The sequence below is a fragment of the Hyposmocoma kahamanoa genome, unplaced genomic scaffold (assembly GCF_003589595.1).
Source record: "Hyposmocoma kahamanoa isolate Upper Pololo Valley unplaced genomic scaffold, ASM358959v1 66, whole genome shotgun sequence".
NCBI classification, from domain to species: domain Eukaryota; kingdom Metazoa; phylum Arthropoda; class Insecta; order Lepidoptera; family Cosmopterigidae; genus Hyposmocoma; species Hyposmocoma kahamanoa.
Genome location: NW_020653854.1, coordinates 9,745,497 through 9,764,714, shown reverse-complemented (window position 1 = coordinate 9,764,714; position 19,218 = coordinate 9,745,497). Strand labels below are relative to the sequence as shown.

General features: G+C 37.1%; 1 protein-coding gene across 2 annotated transcripts in view; it reads left to right on the top strand.

Annotated features, from left to right (window-relative positions):
- The window catches only part of LOC113231988 (acetylcholinesterase-like), a 138,275-nt gene that overhangs the window by 88,706 nt on the left and 30,351 nt on the right, over positions 1–19,218 (top strand). For both annotated transcript variants that reach the window (XM_026466607.1, XM_026466608.1), the window contains exons 3-4: positions 1,538–1,680; positions 5,018–5,170. In XM_026466607.1, coding sequence (XP_026322392.1) covers positions 1,538–1,680; positions 5,018–5,170 — 296 coding nt within the window. The remainder of the gene's footprint in view (positions 1–1,537; positions 1,681–5,017; positions 5,171–19,218) is intronic.

Sequence of the window (19,218 nt, the reverse complement as noted above, 5' to 3'; positions counted from 1 at the left end):
GACGTCCTCTTAAAACCGTTTCATCCACATTCCCATCATAAATCTGTTTGGTAATTCTTCTTACATCCATCCGCTCTCCATGCCCAAACCACCTTAACATTCCTTTCTCTATTCTAGTCACCACATCCTCTTTCAAGCCACACATTGATAACCCAGAAATGCAAAACGTGTTATATAGAATTGTTACTCCTGAATTTAGGTAGGGGCAAATATAAACTATAGCATGCAGCTGCAAGCTTTAAGGGGCAGCAAATCAACTGGCCAATGCGTATTGATTTAGATCTAATGAACTTTGCTAACGAGATTGGATATTTGTTAAAACTTTTTTCAAGACGTCACTACCATAAATGTTGGTTGCTATCAGGTGTTTATGTTAGTATGACATCGTAGATTTTCAACAATAAAAAGCCGCAAGTGTAAGTGATACATTAATAACAGTGGCAAGAAAGATACGCTATTGTTTATTGGAAATATTAATTTTCTTCAACCTTATTATTTAACTAACGTTTGGAAACGTGAATAAACGCGTTTACATACGAATAGGTATTTTTCCACACCTACCTAGTTTCCCGACGTTTCGGCCAGGTTGCACTGGCCGTGGTCACGGGCTGACTGGTGATGCGGTGTTTACATATCCATCTCGGCGGTGGAATTTTCATCCACCCGCATAACATTTTTTATTCATAACATTAGATTTCTTAATTAAATATAAAATATGTGCGGTTGTCCTGTCCACAATGGCCATTTGCTTGAAGCCAAGTCACCGTAGGACAAGCGGTAAAAACTGTTTTGCTAGATCAAATGATTTAGATATTTACTATTAAATAATTGTCTTACGAAAAATATACGATACACCTAAGGATATTGTCTAAATAATGAAACGTATTTGTCTAAAACGCCTACCTTTTTATCACCTTTTTATTTTGAAGGGTTAGGCCGCATTTATGCGACACGAATTTCATAGCGCTCACCCCATGCGGCCGCCGCGCGGTCGCCGAGTGGAATCCGCGTTGCCGTCGCGCAGCGACTTCGAGCGTCTAACAGTCATGGCAAAATATGTTCTATTCATTTAGCTTTTACGTTTTAACTTAAATGAGCGTCCCGGGCACGCGGGAGAGACTGGCTTGAATTTGGTCTACGCGGCGACCGCACCGTTGTTATTATTCAGAGGAATTTAAATGTTGTTGCTTAGACTATAGAATTCAGATACGTCATTAATGTTCAAGAAGGCGTGGTAACTGGGCAGACCACGCGAAAACAGTTGTTAACTTATGTCTCAGGGTGACAGGCACAGTGGCAGTGCCCCTCAGATCTTTGCGATTTAAAGCCCTGAGTGGCACTGTAACTGTTATGGACAGGCGTGTCGCTTAACACCAGGCGCATGACTTGTTCGTTCCATCACTTGATATAATAAAAAAACATATTTTTTTTCTAAATGACCAAACCATCGAAGCATTCCCTTGTCCTGGTCACTATTTCATACTTCATACCACAACGCTCTCATAATAATATTTCACTAACATGTTATTTTTTTCAGGCACCTACTTTCTCTTATACGATTTTCTGGATTACTTCGAGAAAGACGGGCCAAGTTTTCTACAACGCGAAAAGTTCTTAGAAATCGTCGATACAATCTTTAAAGATTTTTCCAAGATAAAAAGAGAAGCCATTGTATTTCAGGTAATTTTCTATCCAATATGTGAAATATTGTATTGTAGGAACTCGATATTGTAAAAAATAATGTACACACTCATAGCCCCGCACTAAGAAGACTCAGTATCGCGGGTGTCATGGCCAAACACACAACCACAAATTACACACAAACTCACGAGAGAAATAAATGGACGCCATACAAATATTACTCCCAGTCCGGGACTTGCACCCGGGACCTCTACGTGGCAGCCCAGCCACGGAGGCAGTCAATTTGATAGACTACTAAAGGTCATGAAGGATAGTCCAGTATGGTATATGAGGAGTAGGAGAAGGTTTATGATATTTATATTTACAAAACCTTATTAAAATCATAACAGAGCTCTCCCATTAAGTATCTCTATCATAGCGTTTCTGTAATAATAATAATAATAAATACAGAAAGCGATCCTGCTCGCCAGGACTCTTATTGTTTCCTGGTTCTTGAACCTGAATCCCTGACCCCGGTCGACTGTGCTATTGCCGGGGCATACCACCTCTCTCAATTAAAAATTTAAAAACTCTAAATTAATCTTTTAGGCCATGAGAGAGGCGAGTCTAAAATAGATAGCCAAAATAATATTAGTAATATATAAGGTAACCACACCAAGTACTTGGTCTCAAATTAGAGATTAGACTATGAGTACTATAGTACTGGAATTCACCACGCGAATAACCAACCAGAATCAATATAAAATAGTTAATTGCCCAAATTTGTCTACCGGGAATTGAAACCAGGACCTCCACATCCGGCGCCCACCGTGCAAACCGTTGTGCTACCGAGGTTGTCTAAAAATAGTAGACACATATATATAATGTAAATGTAGGTCGACTGATATTTTTTACATATGGCGCAGTATAAGTTTCCGGAACTGGCCACTTACATAAATAATATTTAAAAAGTAATTACAACATTTGGAAATGGAACTCTTTGGCTGTAGAATACAGTTTCATCTGACTGTCACTTGTTTTTACATTATAGCGTCATTTTAGAAATTGGTTGTCTACATCGTCATGGATTTAACTAGTGAAAATTTTGGTAGTATGATTTCTACGACTTTAAGTGTAATTTAACAGCTCAGCGGAGCTTCGCTCGGCTTCAAACTGCTTTTGACGATGAAGCCCCATGCAAGACTATTTATAGCTGGTTTGCAGAATACAAAACGCGGCCGTGTGAATCTCAGTGACGACTTTCGTGATGGTCGCCCGTCCACTGCTGTGAACAACAAAAACATCGATGATGTGCGCCGTATGATCAAAAGAGACAGGCATGTGACATACCATGAGATTTGGGCATCTCCAGGCGTAGGCATGAGTCAAATACAATCAATATTACACAAACATTTGGGTGGGAAAAAGCTGTGCTCTCGGTGGATCCCACACAATTTGACTGAGGCTCAAAAAAAGGATCGCGTCACTTGGTGCAATGCCATGTTTACCAGATTGAACGAAGGGACGTCAAATTTGGTGCGGGACATAGTGACAGGTGACGAAACGTGGATTTATAGTTACGATCCCAAAACAAAGCAGAAATCGAGCGTATGGGTGTTTCGAGATGAGCCGAAACCAACCAAAGTGGCGCGCGTGCAAAGTGCCTTTAAGCGGATGATTGCTTCTTTTTTTAATAAAACTGGACACGTGGCTACTGTTGCTTTGGAGAATTTTTGTACCGTGAATAGTGATTGGTACACGACCATTTGTTTGCCGGAACTTATTGACAAACTCCGTAAAAATAATCGTAAACGCCGTATCATCAATACCACGATAATGCTAGTTCTCACACGGCCAGACGGACTAACGAATTTTTGAAGGTGAACAACGTTGACCGTATGAGCCATCCCGCGTACAGTCCCGACCTGGCACCTTGTGTTTTGACTTTTATTTATTTCCAAAAATTAAGAACCAACAACGATTTTCATCACCTGAAGATGCTCTCGAAGTGTATGAAAAATATGTTTCAGGGATTGTTACGGAGGAGTGGCATAAATGTTTTCAAAATTGGTTCATTCGTGTGAAAAAGTGCATTAACGCTAACGGAGAATATTTTGAGAAGCAATAAATTCAAATTCATTTATAGTATTTTTTTCTTATTCATTCCGGAAACTTATAGTGCGGCCCACGTACTTCCTGTAAGCGGATATAGAAATGTATGAATGTTTCAGTGCGTAGCAATCAATGACTGCGATTTCTTTTACAATTGCATATCTTTACATTATGCAACTGTGAATTATGTGCCTTTAATAATAAGGTTTGAAGGTTACTTTCACAAGAGTTTAATAACATTATACAATGCAATAATTCTTGTATTATTAAGTTATAAGATTGTAATCTTATAACGCAAATCTTAGAACCCAAAAACCTCAATTTATCATTGACACAATTGCATGCTTTGTGACTTGTGGTCTTTATGTGGGTAGATAAGTATTAACGAGAAGCGCGTATTGTTTTACATAATAATAAGATATAAGACGGAAATTGATTGCAAAGTAAAATAGTGACACGCGTTAAAAAATCAGGCGCTAGAAAGAAACGTCAACATGTTGTTTGTTTCGTTACAACCATAATGGCGCCATACTAACTACATAATAATGATCGTTTTGCTAAAAAGGAACAGAATGTACTCCCACCTCTGTCTTTAACCATTAATTCAGTATTAGCAAAGATATCGAAAACAAATGATACTTTCATTTTCAGCATGTTCAAGGCAGTTCATTTAAACGAAAAAGAAGTGGTATAATAACTTAAAATATGCATTTAAATCTTGGAAAATGATTTTATGCTAGTGTAAAGTTGTTTATTGTTTTGTTCATGTTTTGGATAGTATGGGCAGCTTACTGTAGTCACTATTACAAACATTTGGGTCAGTATAGTCCGTCTTTTTTGAAGACGGAGTAAAATGACAGATCATTATGCAAAAGTGTTGTCCGCTTGCGAGCAGCTAGCAATGCAGTCGATAAATATTCTATCGACTATCGACTGAATGTTGGTCATGCTTATGCAATAAATAGCCGAACTTGTTTCATTTTAATCATCCTCGACCCATTATTAATCCAATTACTGGGCACGAGTTCATTTCAATTGTCAATTTTTGTAAGTTCATACATAGGCACATACACTGTATTTAGAAATAGATAAAATAAATACATAACAACTCACATTTACACCCTGAAATGACAGCGCTATTGTTGACATTTTAAAAGTGTTCATGATATCTGCAGATGAAATTAGTTCTTTATAATTTCGCAACATGTTGAAGATCAAAATATAATTCTCAGTCTTAGCATACCTATAAATTCCAATTAATCAGAAATACTTATGAAATTTGCAGTACACAGATTGGGAGGAGATAACAGACGGCTATCTGAACCAGAAGATGATATCAGACATAGTCGGGGATTATTTCTTCGTCTGCCCCACCAACTACTTCGCTGAGATTCTCGCCGACGCTGGTGTCGACGTGTATTATTACTACTTTACTCATGTAAGTATCTTTTTCAATTGTTTATACAACTTAGAGGCAGAATCTACCTTTGTCTTGATTTTAAATACTAAATATATCATCGATAATACGATAATCTAATGGGTTTATTATGTTCTTCTTACTGGAATCTTCCTGCCTAATTTTAATTGAAGAAAATTCAGTAGCACTACAGCTCCTTGTGGACGAGTTTGCCCACTTTACCTATTTCTGCCGTCAAGCAGTAATGTGAGCATTACGGCATTCCTGTTTTAAAGGGTAAAGTGATGGTGAAATTACAGGCACGTGAGATTTGTCAACTTATGTCTCAGGGTGACGGGCGCAGTGGAAGTGCCCATTACATCATTGCAATGAGACTTGTGGTAATATAGACATTTTGAGTTTGTCTTTAGTAATACACTGTTAGTTGTGGTGGTAATTTACGTAAGAGTTAATAAAAGCCTGTCCAACTCCGAATTTCGTTACTCCACGTTCGCTAAGATGGCGAGCGTGTATTTTCCGCATTAGTAAATCCATTAAAGCAATCGTTCCTAGAAATACATATTAGTTTTGAGGCCAAAAGTCTATGGAAATGTCGTGATCATAGTTCCTTATTATTCATTCAAGCAATATTGTTGCATAGACACTAGTTTTGAAGAAGAGATTTTCTGTTTTCTTTCTGCAATATTCCAAGAAATCCTTATTCTCATTTTCTCATAGCAGAAATGCAATATGGATAATCTCGAATTGCCGTCGTACAATTCTCTACGCCGTAGGACAAATATCACATATTTAGAGAGTGGTAATAATATTTGCCCACGTCGTTGTTAATTAAAAATTTAAAACTGATTTACCTCTGTTAATACGTTAAATATCTAGACCATAGACGTTTTTATCAAGAAGTATTAATTTAAAAAAGTACCAAACACAATAAGTTCCTTGAATAATTGAGCACCTGTGATACATTTACCACTTGTTTAACTTAAACTAGCTCTAGATTTTATTTGAATTTATAATTTTTTTATGATAGCAATTGACGAGACGAACAAGTCGTGCGCCAAAGATCTGAGCGGCACTGTCACTACACCCGTCACCCTGAGACATAAGTTGATAAGTTCCATGTGCCTGCAATTTCACCAGCACCCTTACCTTTCAAAACCGAACGAACAAAAAAACATTTCCCTGGACGAACTCTTTCACAAGGAACTCTGCCGCTACTAATGGTAACATAACAAATGAAAATCTTTATACTATGCCCATTTAACATACAAAAGTTGGAAACAGGCGTTTGTTTTCTTTGAATGTGGTTTGCAATCTGAAGCGGATCTGGGGCGCGGTTTTATGTTGTATAAATCTACACACTACACACCGGGCGCGCCGTAGAACATTAAAGCAGGAAAGAACGTAGGTTCCATTGCTTTTTGCTGCCGCCGCCGCCGCTATCAAGCAGCGCGAGTGCGCGAGTTCGCACCCTATGGAATCTAACTTCAGAGAATATATTTCAAAGACAGACAGTAGCTCTGCCAACAGAACACCTTTGGGCTAACTCGTTAAATTGTGAAACGAACCACATTCAAGGGCCTTCATAGGGGTTTACACACGCTTTTTCCTCTCTCATTAGCTCAAAGGAAAAATTGCCGCAATCTGATGCGAGTGGTATAAATTGTGAAACGTCGTGGCTTGTAGGAAATATTTAAATTTGATATGAAAAATTGTGAGATAATACCGGGCTTGACACTAAGAGGTTTGAAGCTATGTGTGTATTGTAACTATTTTCTTCTTTTACTTTACGTGTAGCATCAAAAGGGTTAGTAAAAATGGCAGTAAATTAATTTGCTACTCCGTGAACCCAGTGAAGGTTCCGTTTTTTAAACCGTTTATTAACGGAGTTCTGCAAAAGTAACGACTAAATTTATCAAAAGTTATTATTATGTATTAAAATACCAAATATCATAAGAGGAGTCATCTCAAAAAATACACCTATAAAAAGACTTGTTTGTTGCGAGTCATCTCTACTAGTAACATGTAATTTTTATGTAAATATTTTCATATAAATTTTGCTTGGCTATGAACCCTTAATTTTCATTGTATTTCTGATTTACCAACGGTTAAAGCATTTAAACGTTCCCTAAACGATCTTATTTGTTGATTTTCGCAAACTTTGTCTGAAATGCCAGCCCATTATAACGTGCAAACTCGTAAAGACGGTGTAAATTGAGTTTTAGAATTCATTGCTTTATAGATTTCACAAAATCATGCTGAACTTCGTGCTAATAAAAAGTTTACTTTGAAAATAAAATCAAAACAGATAAAGTAATATTGAAAATAAGTTACATTATTGGTAATATTTTTGTTTTTGTGATTTTGTTGATATGGTGTATTTATTTATTATGTAATTTTTATCACAGTGACATTTCGACCTAATAAAGATATGTTGTCTATCACTAAACCTTTTACAACAATGATAATGCACATATATTAAAAACTTGCGTGCGAACTAATATGGGCGTTTAAGGTATATATATATATTTCACCTCACTAGCTCGGAAAAGCTTCCTTTCTCATTAGAAATCTGCGCGCAAAAGCGTTTTTTGCACACTAAGTGGAAAAGGTTTTTGAAATTCGTACTTGTCGATGGACTGTGGTGCACCTAATTTTTTCTTTCGATGAATAAAAAAGATAATGACTCGTTCCACTACGCGATTTGTTGTGTTGTACATTAATTTTGTATATAATATAAATCCGTTGGTATATTTTATTGTTATTGTTGTTGACATTAAATTGACAATGATAACTAATTGTTTTTATTAAAATAATTTAATCCGTCGAAGAACTAAAATAATCACTTCACATAAAATAAAAGTACAAGCAAGAATAAAAATTGATGAGATGTATATTCAGAACGCATCCGAAGATAAAATTTATGTTTTAGTCATTGACTTACAATTTTATGGACGTCGGGTCCGCGCTAAAAAGTGTTCGCACTTGTAAGGCGCTAAAATCGTATACGGAGCGCGACACTCCGCTTTAGTCTTCATTTGTTCTACTGACAGCGCGATACTGCGATGACATTACAATTTAAATTTCGAATAGGTTGACTGGGGACATTTTTTTCGTGGTTTTTGTATTAGAGCCGTCGTCTATTTATTTGTAAGTCAATGGTTTTAGTGATGTTTTAGTTCAACTATTTTTCTTTAATCTACCATTTTCCTCGCTGTAATGAGGTGAAATGTTATGTGTTTCGCTCGGTAGCAAAGTTGTTTTGCATCTCGTGCCTAAAACCCTCGCTACGCTCATGAATCTTTTTTTGTATCTTGACCTCCTTCGCTTGCGTCAGATTTCAATAAAAGCACTAGCGACAAGCAAGCTTTGCAACCTTGCGTAACAAATAACTATTTACTGGCTGAAAGATGCCTGAATAAGTTAATGACTGAACACTACAGACAGGCTGATTTGTTACAAACACAGTGCCTATTTACAATACTGTCAGTAATAAATAATAAACAAAATGTTAGCTAGATTTACCTGATATGTATTCGATAATAACTACAGTATAGTCAATAAGACCGTGTCACAGCTCTGCAGTTATTGTAGCCTCACTCCGGATAACTCTGGAATGAGTGTTTCAATTTACGTTGTAACAAAATTGTTAGTTTAATCCATATTTATTTTGTGTTTTATGTGATTTATTGTGCATGTACGTGCGGGCGTGCGTGAGTGCGTGCATGCATGCGTGCGTTAGTGTGTATGTGCGTGCGCGGTGCAAGAGTGCATGCATACGAGCGAACAGTATTTGTATCGGTCAGTAACTGCCTCCGTGGCCGAACGGTTACCATGCCGGACTGCCACGCTGAGGTCCCAGGTTTGATTCCCGGGCCGGGAGAAATAGTTGTATGGCCTACATTTATTTCTCTCGTGAGTTTGGGTGTAATTTGTGGTTGTCTATGTGTGTTCCATTGCATCCGCGATACAGGGTTTCCCTTGTGCGGGGATAACCCCGCATGAATAAATAACGCACACACTCATTATAGAATGAGTGTGTGCGTTATTTATTCATTATTTATTTAGTATATACATATAGTATACTTAAATATAATTTTTTAAAGGCATGATGCCAAGTTTATCAGAATTTTAATGCAAAAATTCTGCTACAAATTCAAGGTCAACAATATGTTGCCAGGTTTTATTTTGGTAGTTTTCTGCCGAGTACAAAACCAATGTCTATCAATACTCCATTAGCTTCGTAAATGTTCAAAGTTACGTCATCAAATTGCACACTCAATGCTCTCAATGTGCGCGAATATCCCCCTTGGGTACTGCTCCTTTTGTTGTTCAATTCTTGTGAATAGTCACATGCGTAGTATGGATTTCTTTATTTCCATTTAAAATGTGATCTTATTTAAAAACAAGACGCAGGTTCTACACACACCGCCACGTTTAGGGTAACACTTGTAAAATCTTTTTATTTAAGGTCTAATTTGAAAATACAGAAATAAGTCGTCTTATAAAATATTATAAAATATTTTTTTCATTTGTTTTGATTTCCTACAAATACAAGTTTTGTCGAATGTTTCGCGATAGATTTTATAATAATAATAATAATAACGCACACACTCATCATAGGGCACTAGGGAAACCCTGTGTCGCGGGTGCCATGGACACATACATAGACAAACACAAATTACACCCAAACTCACGAGAGAAATAAATGTAGGCCATACAAATATTTCTCCCGGCCCGGGAATCGAACCTAGGACCTCTGCGTGGCAGTCCGGCATGGTAACCGTTCGGCCACGGAAGCAGTTGTAATGCAAATATCGTAAACTTTAGTTCAAAAGGTTTCTTTGTTAATTAAACTTTGATTAAATCAAGTTTCTGCTGTTTCTGCTTTATCACTAAGTCTAAAAAAGCACTTTGTTTAATGTCGATTAAGACTGTACTAAGTTGATGTTAAAAGATGGTAATTTAGTTGCTACTTTATATCTGATTCTTGTTTATTTAAATTTTAAATGTTGCTATTTTATATTTTTATTTTTTGTTCCGCTAAATATGCCGATGCGTGTTTTAGAACACATACACTTTATGCCTTTTACCCTTAGGAGTACGCAGATACCATGGCCTTCCATTTGATGTTATCCTAACACACATCTTTCGTATTATCAACACGCATTGATGCTTTCGTAAACGTTCGCTTGTCCTGGCGTTTCTCTAGGACGTCAACTTAGAAAAGGCACTATAATAAAGCTGAGCTTTGCGTCGTGAACCAAATCTACAAGCACATGGGACTTGTCAGCTTTATGTACCAGCGTAGCGGGTTCAGTAGCATAATAGAAGCACCTCTCGTGTGGTAGTACCACCCTTACCTTTCAAAATCGCATCGCAGTAATGCTCGAGATATAAGAGTGAATACAATAATACCCGAATATGCAAAACCCGTCTATTCTGGATTAAAGAGTAGACAGAGACTTAAGATCTCGTGTCCCATAGGTAGCAACGCGTAGAATTCTTTTTTAGAGAATCACCACTGTTATCGACACGGAATTGCATTAAGTCGGCCAGAAAGAGCCATGAAATAAGTCCAAAAAAAACGTGTTTTCGCCTTAGCGCGGGCCGAGCAGAGTGTAAATATGTAATCATTCATACTTAACTACCGCGTTTGAGTTAAGATTTTTATTTATGTGTATTAATTATGTGTTTATAAGGTTTAAATTTAAATCTTAACACAAACGCGATATTTGATAAACTAATGCCCCAGAAGCGAAATAAGCAACGAATTTTTCGTTCTTATTGCATGAAGACAATGCATTTTCTGACCGGCTCAAGTCGATATCGCATGTGGTGAGTTGGTAACTCCCTTAGTATCGCATACGACGATGCTTTTATAGTGTAAAAATATAGAATAACTGACACCAATCATAAACTTGATTTTAAGTATTCAATGAAGCGCCTTTCGTTTAACAAACGACTTCGGTCATTCGGTCTTCGGGCATTTAAAGAAAATTATCATGACCAGAGATTAGACCTATTTACCTAATAAAATCGGAAAAGACAAATATACATGACAGACTTGTTTACATAATAGTACCTATATTTACAAAATTTCTCGAATATGCTTGTACCAGTAATATCATGTTACGACGCAATTATTCCGACATTCGTGAACCGATTTCGATGAATCCTTTTTGTTCCGCCTATTGCAAAATCTGGTCTACATACAAATTAACTCGTCTGGGTTTCAAATGTTACAGAACTTAAAAAAAGTATTTAATGTACACGACAGTAAATCCTTAGCTATCTTTAAAATGAGAGTCCAGGAGCACTATTTCTCCACTGTTCCATTCACTTTATAGATATTATAATGTGAAATATGTATTTATGTAAGTATTTATATAGTCTGTAGTAATTTAATACTTTTGCCGTTTTTTTATTATTATTTTATTACATAATTTAATTTTGTTTTGTTATGCACGTAAACCCGATATTGTAATTATTTTGTCTTGTATTTTGGTCTGCAGGAAGAAATTTCTTATAGCAATAAGCAGTACCTTTTGTTTGTGTTTTCCGTTTTACAAAATGTGATTTGTGTTTTCCTATACAATAAATAAATAAATACGTTGTCCTTGGTTCAGTTAGGATGTGGACGGTGTGAATTCTCGCTCTCACTTTATGAAATCTTCATTATCAATCCATTTATACGTCTCATTGTTGGGCACGGGTCTCCTGTCAAACGAGAGTTCTAAGCCATAGCCCGCCACCCTGACCCAATGCAGGTTGTGAACCTTCTTCGACGTGCAGGTTTCATCACGATGTTTTCCTTCAGCGAAAAGCTTTTTTTTATAATATCAAGTGACGGGACGAAGAAGTCGTGGGCCTGGTGGTAAGCGGCACACCTGTCGTAACAGTTGCAGTGCCACTCAGAGCTTTAAAACGCTAAGATCGAAGGGCACTGCCACTGCGCCCGTCACCCTGAGACATAACTTGACAAGTCCCATGTATGTGCCTGTAATTTCACCAGCACACCTACCCTTCAAAACCGGAACGCAGTAATGTGAGCATTAAGAAATAAATAAGGAGGTAGTACTTCCCTGGACGAACTCCTTCACAAGGAGCTCTACTGCTACTAAGCTCATGATAAATTTCAAATTAGATTTTGAACATAAATTCCGAATAACTTAGAGATGTGAGCCTGGATTCGTACCCACGACCTCTGCTTGAGAGGCGGTAGGTCAATCCATTAGGTTTCCACGGCTGTGTAGATTAACACTGGTTTATTCGAAATCTGATTCTTGCAATGAAATGGGGTGCGGTGATCTCATTTGTATTTTCAAATCAGTCCCTCGCAGTCTTTTTCTTCTTATTGAAGACAGGTTAGGTTAGCTTAGGTTCTTATTGATGGAGTAATTGCCAACTATCTCTGTTCAGCGCCGTAACTTTGATTTCCTGGTACAACACGAAATTCACTTTTTCCTTTATCTGATCTTAATAACTTCGTCTCGGTCGTTCTTTGCCTCTCTTTCTTTAGATCTTCTTTTATATGTTTCTATTTTTAACACCTCAATGGTTTCTCTTTCCATCCAAATAATTCCCTTCACTTTTATCCAGTACCACATCATAAATGCTTTCAATCGGTCTCTGTCTTTCCGTGCTTTTGTCCATATCTCACTATCACAGAATACAATACTCCAAAAGTACACTTTTATTAGGTTCCATTGCTTTTTTGAAATTTTTACTCTATATATACACATATACACACACACACACACACACGCACGCACGCACGCACGCACGCACGCACGCACCCACAACCGCACCTGCACCCGCACCCGCACCCGCACCCGCACCCGCACCCGCACCCGCACACGCACACGCACCCGCACCGCACACGCACACGCACACGCACACGCCAGGCCAAGCGAGCGTGCACGAAAGCATTGATATGCGTTGATGGGGTGATGTGTCTCAGCATCTTAGCGGTAATGGAAGACTATCATCTACATCTGCTTACTGCAATAGGAAAAGGGCGTACAATGCATGAGTCGACGTCACATAACACACACATCTGCACATTTAGTGGAAGAAGAAAGTAAGAATATAAAATAGTAAGGTTTAAATTTAAATAAATAAGAATTAGACACAAAGTAGGAAGTAAATTAACACCTTTTAACATCGATTTAATACAGTCTTAATCAACGCAGTCTACAGTCTTATTGAAAAAAATCTTCTTTTTAGACTTTGTGATAAAGGAGAAAAAGCAGAAAATTTAATAATTGTAACAGTTAAACATTGATATAATCAAAATTTAATGAGCAAAGAAACCTTCTGAACTAAATTTACGTAATTTACAATACAAAATCTAACTGGGTTAAGTATTTGTAGAAAATTAAAACAAATGAAAAAATAGACGACTTATTCTTCATTATCAAATTAGACCTTATTATATTCTATGAATTATAAGTGGGAAAATCATCACGCCGGCAAATTTGCGGATCAGACATGAAGTAGCAATTAAATTAACATCTTTTAACATCATTACAGACTCACACAATGTTTATTGCATAAAACAAAATGCAATTTGTTCAATGTCGATTTCCGACCGACTTCAAAAAAAGAGGAGGTTGTAGGTTCGACTGTATGTATATTTTCCGACTTCGTCAATTGTGGACCGATTTTGAAAATTCTTTTTGTTGTGAAAGGGTATACTCTCGAGATAGTCCCTGATGTCGACGGTGCTGTTCCGAGTGCGTTTCGGCTATTACAAATGAAAAACATATTTCCCGCAAATAAAAGCCGACTTTTCACTTGACACAATATATGCAATCAACAAATCACCATCACCGTGACGACGTGAAAAAATTAAAAAAGTAACAGTCCCATTGTCACCAAGAAGTCAGAATCTGACGACGGGATCCCATGGCATTCGAAAATTATTATATGTTGAGATAGAGCAACAGTTAAAAATTTAAAAATTTTAACAGTTCAACTTTGATTTAATCAAACTTTACTGAATAACGAAGCCTTTTAAAGAAAAGTTTACGAAATTTAAAAGAATACGCAATCTATCTCGACTCAAGAACGACACCACGTTTTCTGACCGGGTTAATGTGAATCCGTGTCCATAGCTATGGTCATTCCATAAGAAAAAAGTCTTATCGCAAATCGTTGCCACCACTGGGACATGAGACCTTAAGTCTTTCTCTACCTTTTAATCCGGACCAGGCAAGTTTTGCATATTGGAGTATAACACTCACATATCATCGGGGGTAATGCAAATGCGTGTATGTAGCATTGGCAAAAGGCGCGTATCTACACAAAACCAAATTTTACAGGACAGTGTTCTAACGTTATTTATTACTTTCTTATTTCAATAGCTACTACTTTCATTTTTGCACAGTACGCATTAATATATAACGTCTACGGATTGATAACAATACATTCCAGTAAATCATGCTAATTCGGTTGCCACTTACCCGGATTTGATTGGTATTGTTCAATCGCAACTGGCGTTAAGAGATCATATAATTGTTCAATCGCAATTGGCGTTAAAAAGGTCCCTGTCATATAACTACGTGCACTAGCATGCAAAACGCAAATTGGCTACAATTGTGTCAGATACTCGGAATTATCCAATGCTAGTTACGCGTTATTGCATTATCCCCGATGATGTAGCGCAGTTATGCTTACAGTGTTAAAGGGTAAGGGTGAAACTAGAAGCACATAGCACTTATCAACTTCATGTCTCAATGTAATTACCTGGTGTCATACCAGGAGTATTATAGCGACCAAATTATCTCCATGAAACAATTCAGAATACTCAATAGACCAGGGGGCTTCCCATAACCTTTAAAAATAATCTTATTTCAATGTAAGGTTACTGTAAGCTTATAACAATATTACTCACATTCATACTCTGACGAACCAGCAACCAAGTAATTAATTAATTGTTAAAGTGATGGGAAAGAACGAATGATTTCTCAAGATTGTATATTCCTTGTTAAAAATAGAAAAAAAAAAACGCTTTATTAACTATGTAATGCCTATTGACTGCGTAACCTGTTTCTTTTGAACGGACGTCAAAAAAGGCTGAGGTTCTCAATTCGACTCTTTTTTTTGTATGTATGTTACGGGATAACTCCGGCAATTGTAAATCGATTTTGATGATTCTTTTTTTGTTGGAATGAGGGTACCTCAGTTTAAATTTGAAGAAAATATTCCACTTCTAACGTTGGCAAACTAGGGGATGAATCCAGTATCGTGGACTTTCCAGTAACCGATTTCAATTCAAAACTTGGCAAATAGATGTAATTCCACGAACTTTTGAGGTCGGTCTTTTTAGGGCTCTGTACTGAGATTATTTGGTGGTCCGAATTATCCAACCGAAGTATAATTTTAAAATATTTGTACTCACTATGTTACTTATATTCAGATAATTGTACCTGTAAAAAAGTATGTAATAATCACATCTATTAAGATTATGTTGGATACGAACAATCCAAACTAATATTATAATTGCAAAAGTTAATAATCTGTCTGTTACGTTCGCGCCTCAAGCGCTGAACCAATTTTGATGAATTTAGGTATAGAGATAGACGGAACCTAGGAAAACGACAGGCTACTTTTAGTCACAAAAATAAATCTTAAAAGGGGTGAAATAGGGGATGAAGTTTTGTATGGAAAACCAAGAAAACTGAAAACTAGCGTAGTATTCGAAGTATTTATTCTACGCAGACGAAGTTACGGGCACCAGCTAGTATTATTGTAAAGTCAAAGTCGCGTCATAGCACGAATTGAGTGAATCGATCGTCACAAAGCTGCCTATAAAAATATAGTTTTAACATTTTATAATTAGCTTTCTTTAAGCGCGTTATGGTGCGAAAATATTACATCAACCTTAATGTAAGGTTAAAGTAATATTGTTTTAAGAGGTTGTGGTAGGCCCCCAAGATCAATTTAGAAAACTTCGTTTTGCAAATGGTGACCTTTTCATCTAACGACCACAGTACTACCCACTGGTTAACCCCTGTTATAGCACTGTAGAAGTCGTATAACGATCTATCCAGGCAGAGCGAAGGAATGTGTTTCTTGGTGTTCAATCTTTGTAGTTATTATAGGTAGTTAAAACCTGTGCGTAACAATAATGGCGACCTCGACCTGTTGACCTCGATAGTCCAACGCTTGGACTGTGGGTAGGACCAATTAGAGAAATTAACTTTTCTAAATTGTTCTAGTCTGTGTGTTCTGGTCAGTGCCCCGGAGGTCTTTGCTCTGGTAATTGACTTTTTTATGATACCTAGTGATGGGATGAACAGGTCTCCTGGTGGTGAGCGACGTGCTTGTTTATAACAGTTGCAGTGCCGGTCTGTGCTTTGAATAAGATGTGAGGGGCATTGCCACTGCGCCCGTCACCCTGAGATATAAGTTGCAAAGTCTCCTGTGCCTTTAAATTCATCAGCACTCTTACCCTTCAAAACCAAAACTCAGTAATGCTCACATTACTGCTTGTACGCAGAAATAGGTACGTTGGCAGTACTTCCCTGGACGAACTCGTTTACAAGAAGCTCTACTGCTACTTAAAAAGTATACTATTATGATTATTATTGATGAATGGTTCTCTACAGTTATTTAACTTGTATTATTTGTTGTTACCAGTATTGTAGGAAATACTGTATCCATTATTACACCGAATCGAACGACATAAGGTCTAGTTGTTTATTTAGGCCATATATCTCTCATAAATATGTATATCTTTGGATAAGTCGAACAGATAAACCTTTAGCGATTTTGGTTGCCCAAAGGACAATACTGGCAAAGTACAAGCTCCCAATATTGAAAATCGACCCCTCGTGACTAATAGTATCGAAACTAAACTACGGATTAATAACTATCCCAAACTCAACACGGCTTAAAGTTACGCGTACAAAGATTTAGACCTCTATACAATATATGGGTTCACTGTTGTCACGCAATGTGTAGTTCGCAATAAAATGTACAGTGTGTGTTTGTTATGACGTGGTAATAGTTTTAATGCTTATTATTAGTTGTTCAGTGTTTTAACCACGTTCCTACATTAAAAAAATAAACATTTAATTAAATAAAGTATGTTATAAATTTATAATTTATTGGGTCTTTACAGTTTGGGAAATTTTATTACGCAATAAGTTAAAATATACTGGTAAAATATTGTACTTTACCTGTATATAATAAAAGCGTAAATACTAGAAATTAAAAGTAATAAACTAAAATTGGGTTCCCGCGGCCAGGTGTCTCAGATGTTGTAGTGTACCCCCTTTGTATAGCTATGCTAATGCATTGGTCAAGGTAGCTGGGCCAGCCCTTGGGTTTCCCAGACAGTCTATATTTTTTTTAGATTTTTACAGTTGTATAACAATATTTATTTTGTTGAATATCATGATGTTTTTAATACATGATGTTTATTGTTATTATTATACAATGATCGAACAAACCGACCGAGATATGTGATTTTGCGCTTCTTGATGGTTCGCATCAGTTGGCGTGAGGTGTTGTATGACTATAGAGACTTGTATACTATGGAGTTGTATAACAAGTTGACTTGGGGCCCACCATCCAAATTTCTATTCCCTGTTTTTAATACCAAGTGGCGGGACGAACAAGTCGTGTGCCTGATGGTAAGCTACACGCCTGTCCATAACAGTTGCAGTGCCACTCAAGAGCTTTAAATCGCAAAGATCTGAGGGGCACTGCCACTGCGACGTCACCCTGAGACATAAGTTGATAAGTCCCGTGTGCCTGTAATTTCACCAGCACCCTTACCCTTCAAAGCCGGAACGCAGTATCGCTCACATTACTGCTTGGCGGCAGAAATAGGCAAGGTGGCAGTACTTCACTGGACGAACTCTTTCATAAGGAGCTCTACTGCTACTAAAAGTAACTGAAGGAGTCAGAAATACTACATACGAATGGAGCGACAAAAATGGTCTCGTTTCAAATCCGTCTTACTAAGATAATAAACTAGTTTAGTATCGGGGTCGGTTTCGTTGTTAGGAAATATTGACCCGTCGGGTAAAGTATCGACTAAGACTATGGTTTAAGTTTGAATTAATTGCATATTACACCGTTTATAAGAGCCATGACAGCAAAGTGGGAGTTGGAAAATCAATTTCTCGATTGAACTTATTATGTAAATAAACAAGTTTATTTGGAAATAAAGTACTGGTGTAATTACTTTATGATTCCTCTATTTAGCTACTGGCATGAATTTCATTCTTTTATTATATAGTATGGCAACGTTATTTCATTATATACTACATATATTATATTTGTAGAATACGTTGTTGTAAAATACTGTCGTTATGGTGTACAATCATAAACATAAATAAATATTAGACTACATGACGCACGTTGACTGATCCCGAAGTAAGTAGGTAACTAAAGCACTTGTGTTATGGAAATCGGAAATAATGACGGCACCACAAACATCTAGACTCCAGACAATATAGAAATGTTAGTTTCTACATTGACCTGGCCGGGGTTCGAATCTGGGACCTCAGACATGGCGACACCTTGAAAATCGATGTGCAAACCTCTCGACTCCATCGTCAAAATCTCTAGTGTAACAAGTTTTGCGTGTGATCGCTACAGAAATAGGTGTAAAAACTTTAAAAAAGCGTTGGTATATTAACTAAGTTAGTGGTAATTGTAATAAATAGTTGCACAAAAATTAAATTATAAAAAGTGGCAGCTAACTCTCAGATCTCTCACTCGCGTCCAGACCCAATTGTCTCTTGTGAGACTATTCAATTAGTACCCGAATGAAAGATTTCATAATGGGTAGGTTATAAATATCAGGTATGACCTGTAAAATGGTGTTGGTGCTGCCCCTCAGTCTGCTGAGCAATGAGGCTGTCTTTTTTAAAGGCGAATTTTTTATTTTTATATTGCAAACAAACTCACATATTCACACAAAAGTTAGTTTCTACATTGACCCGGCCGGGCGTCGAATCTGGGACCTCAGAGGTGGTGACAACATGAAAACCGATGTGTAAACCACTCGACTCGATCGTCAAAATTACAAGCGTAAGAAGTTTTCCTTGTGA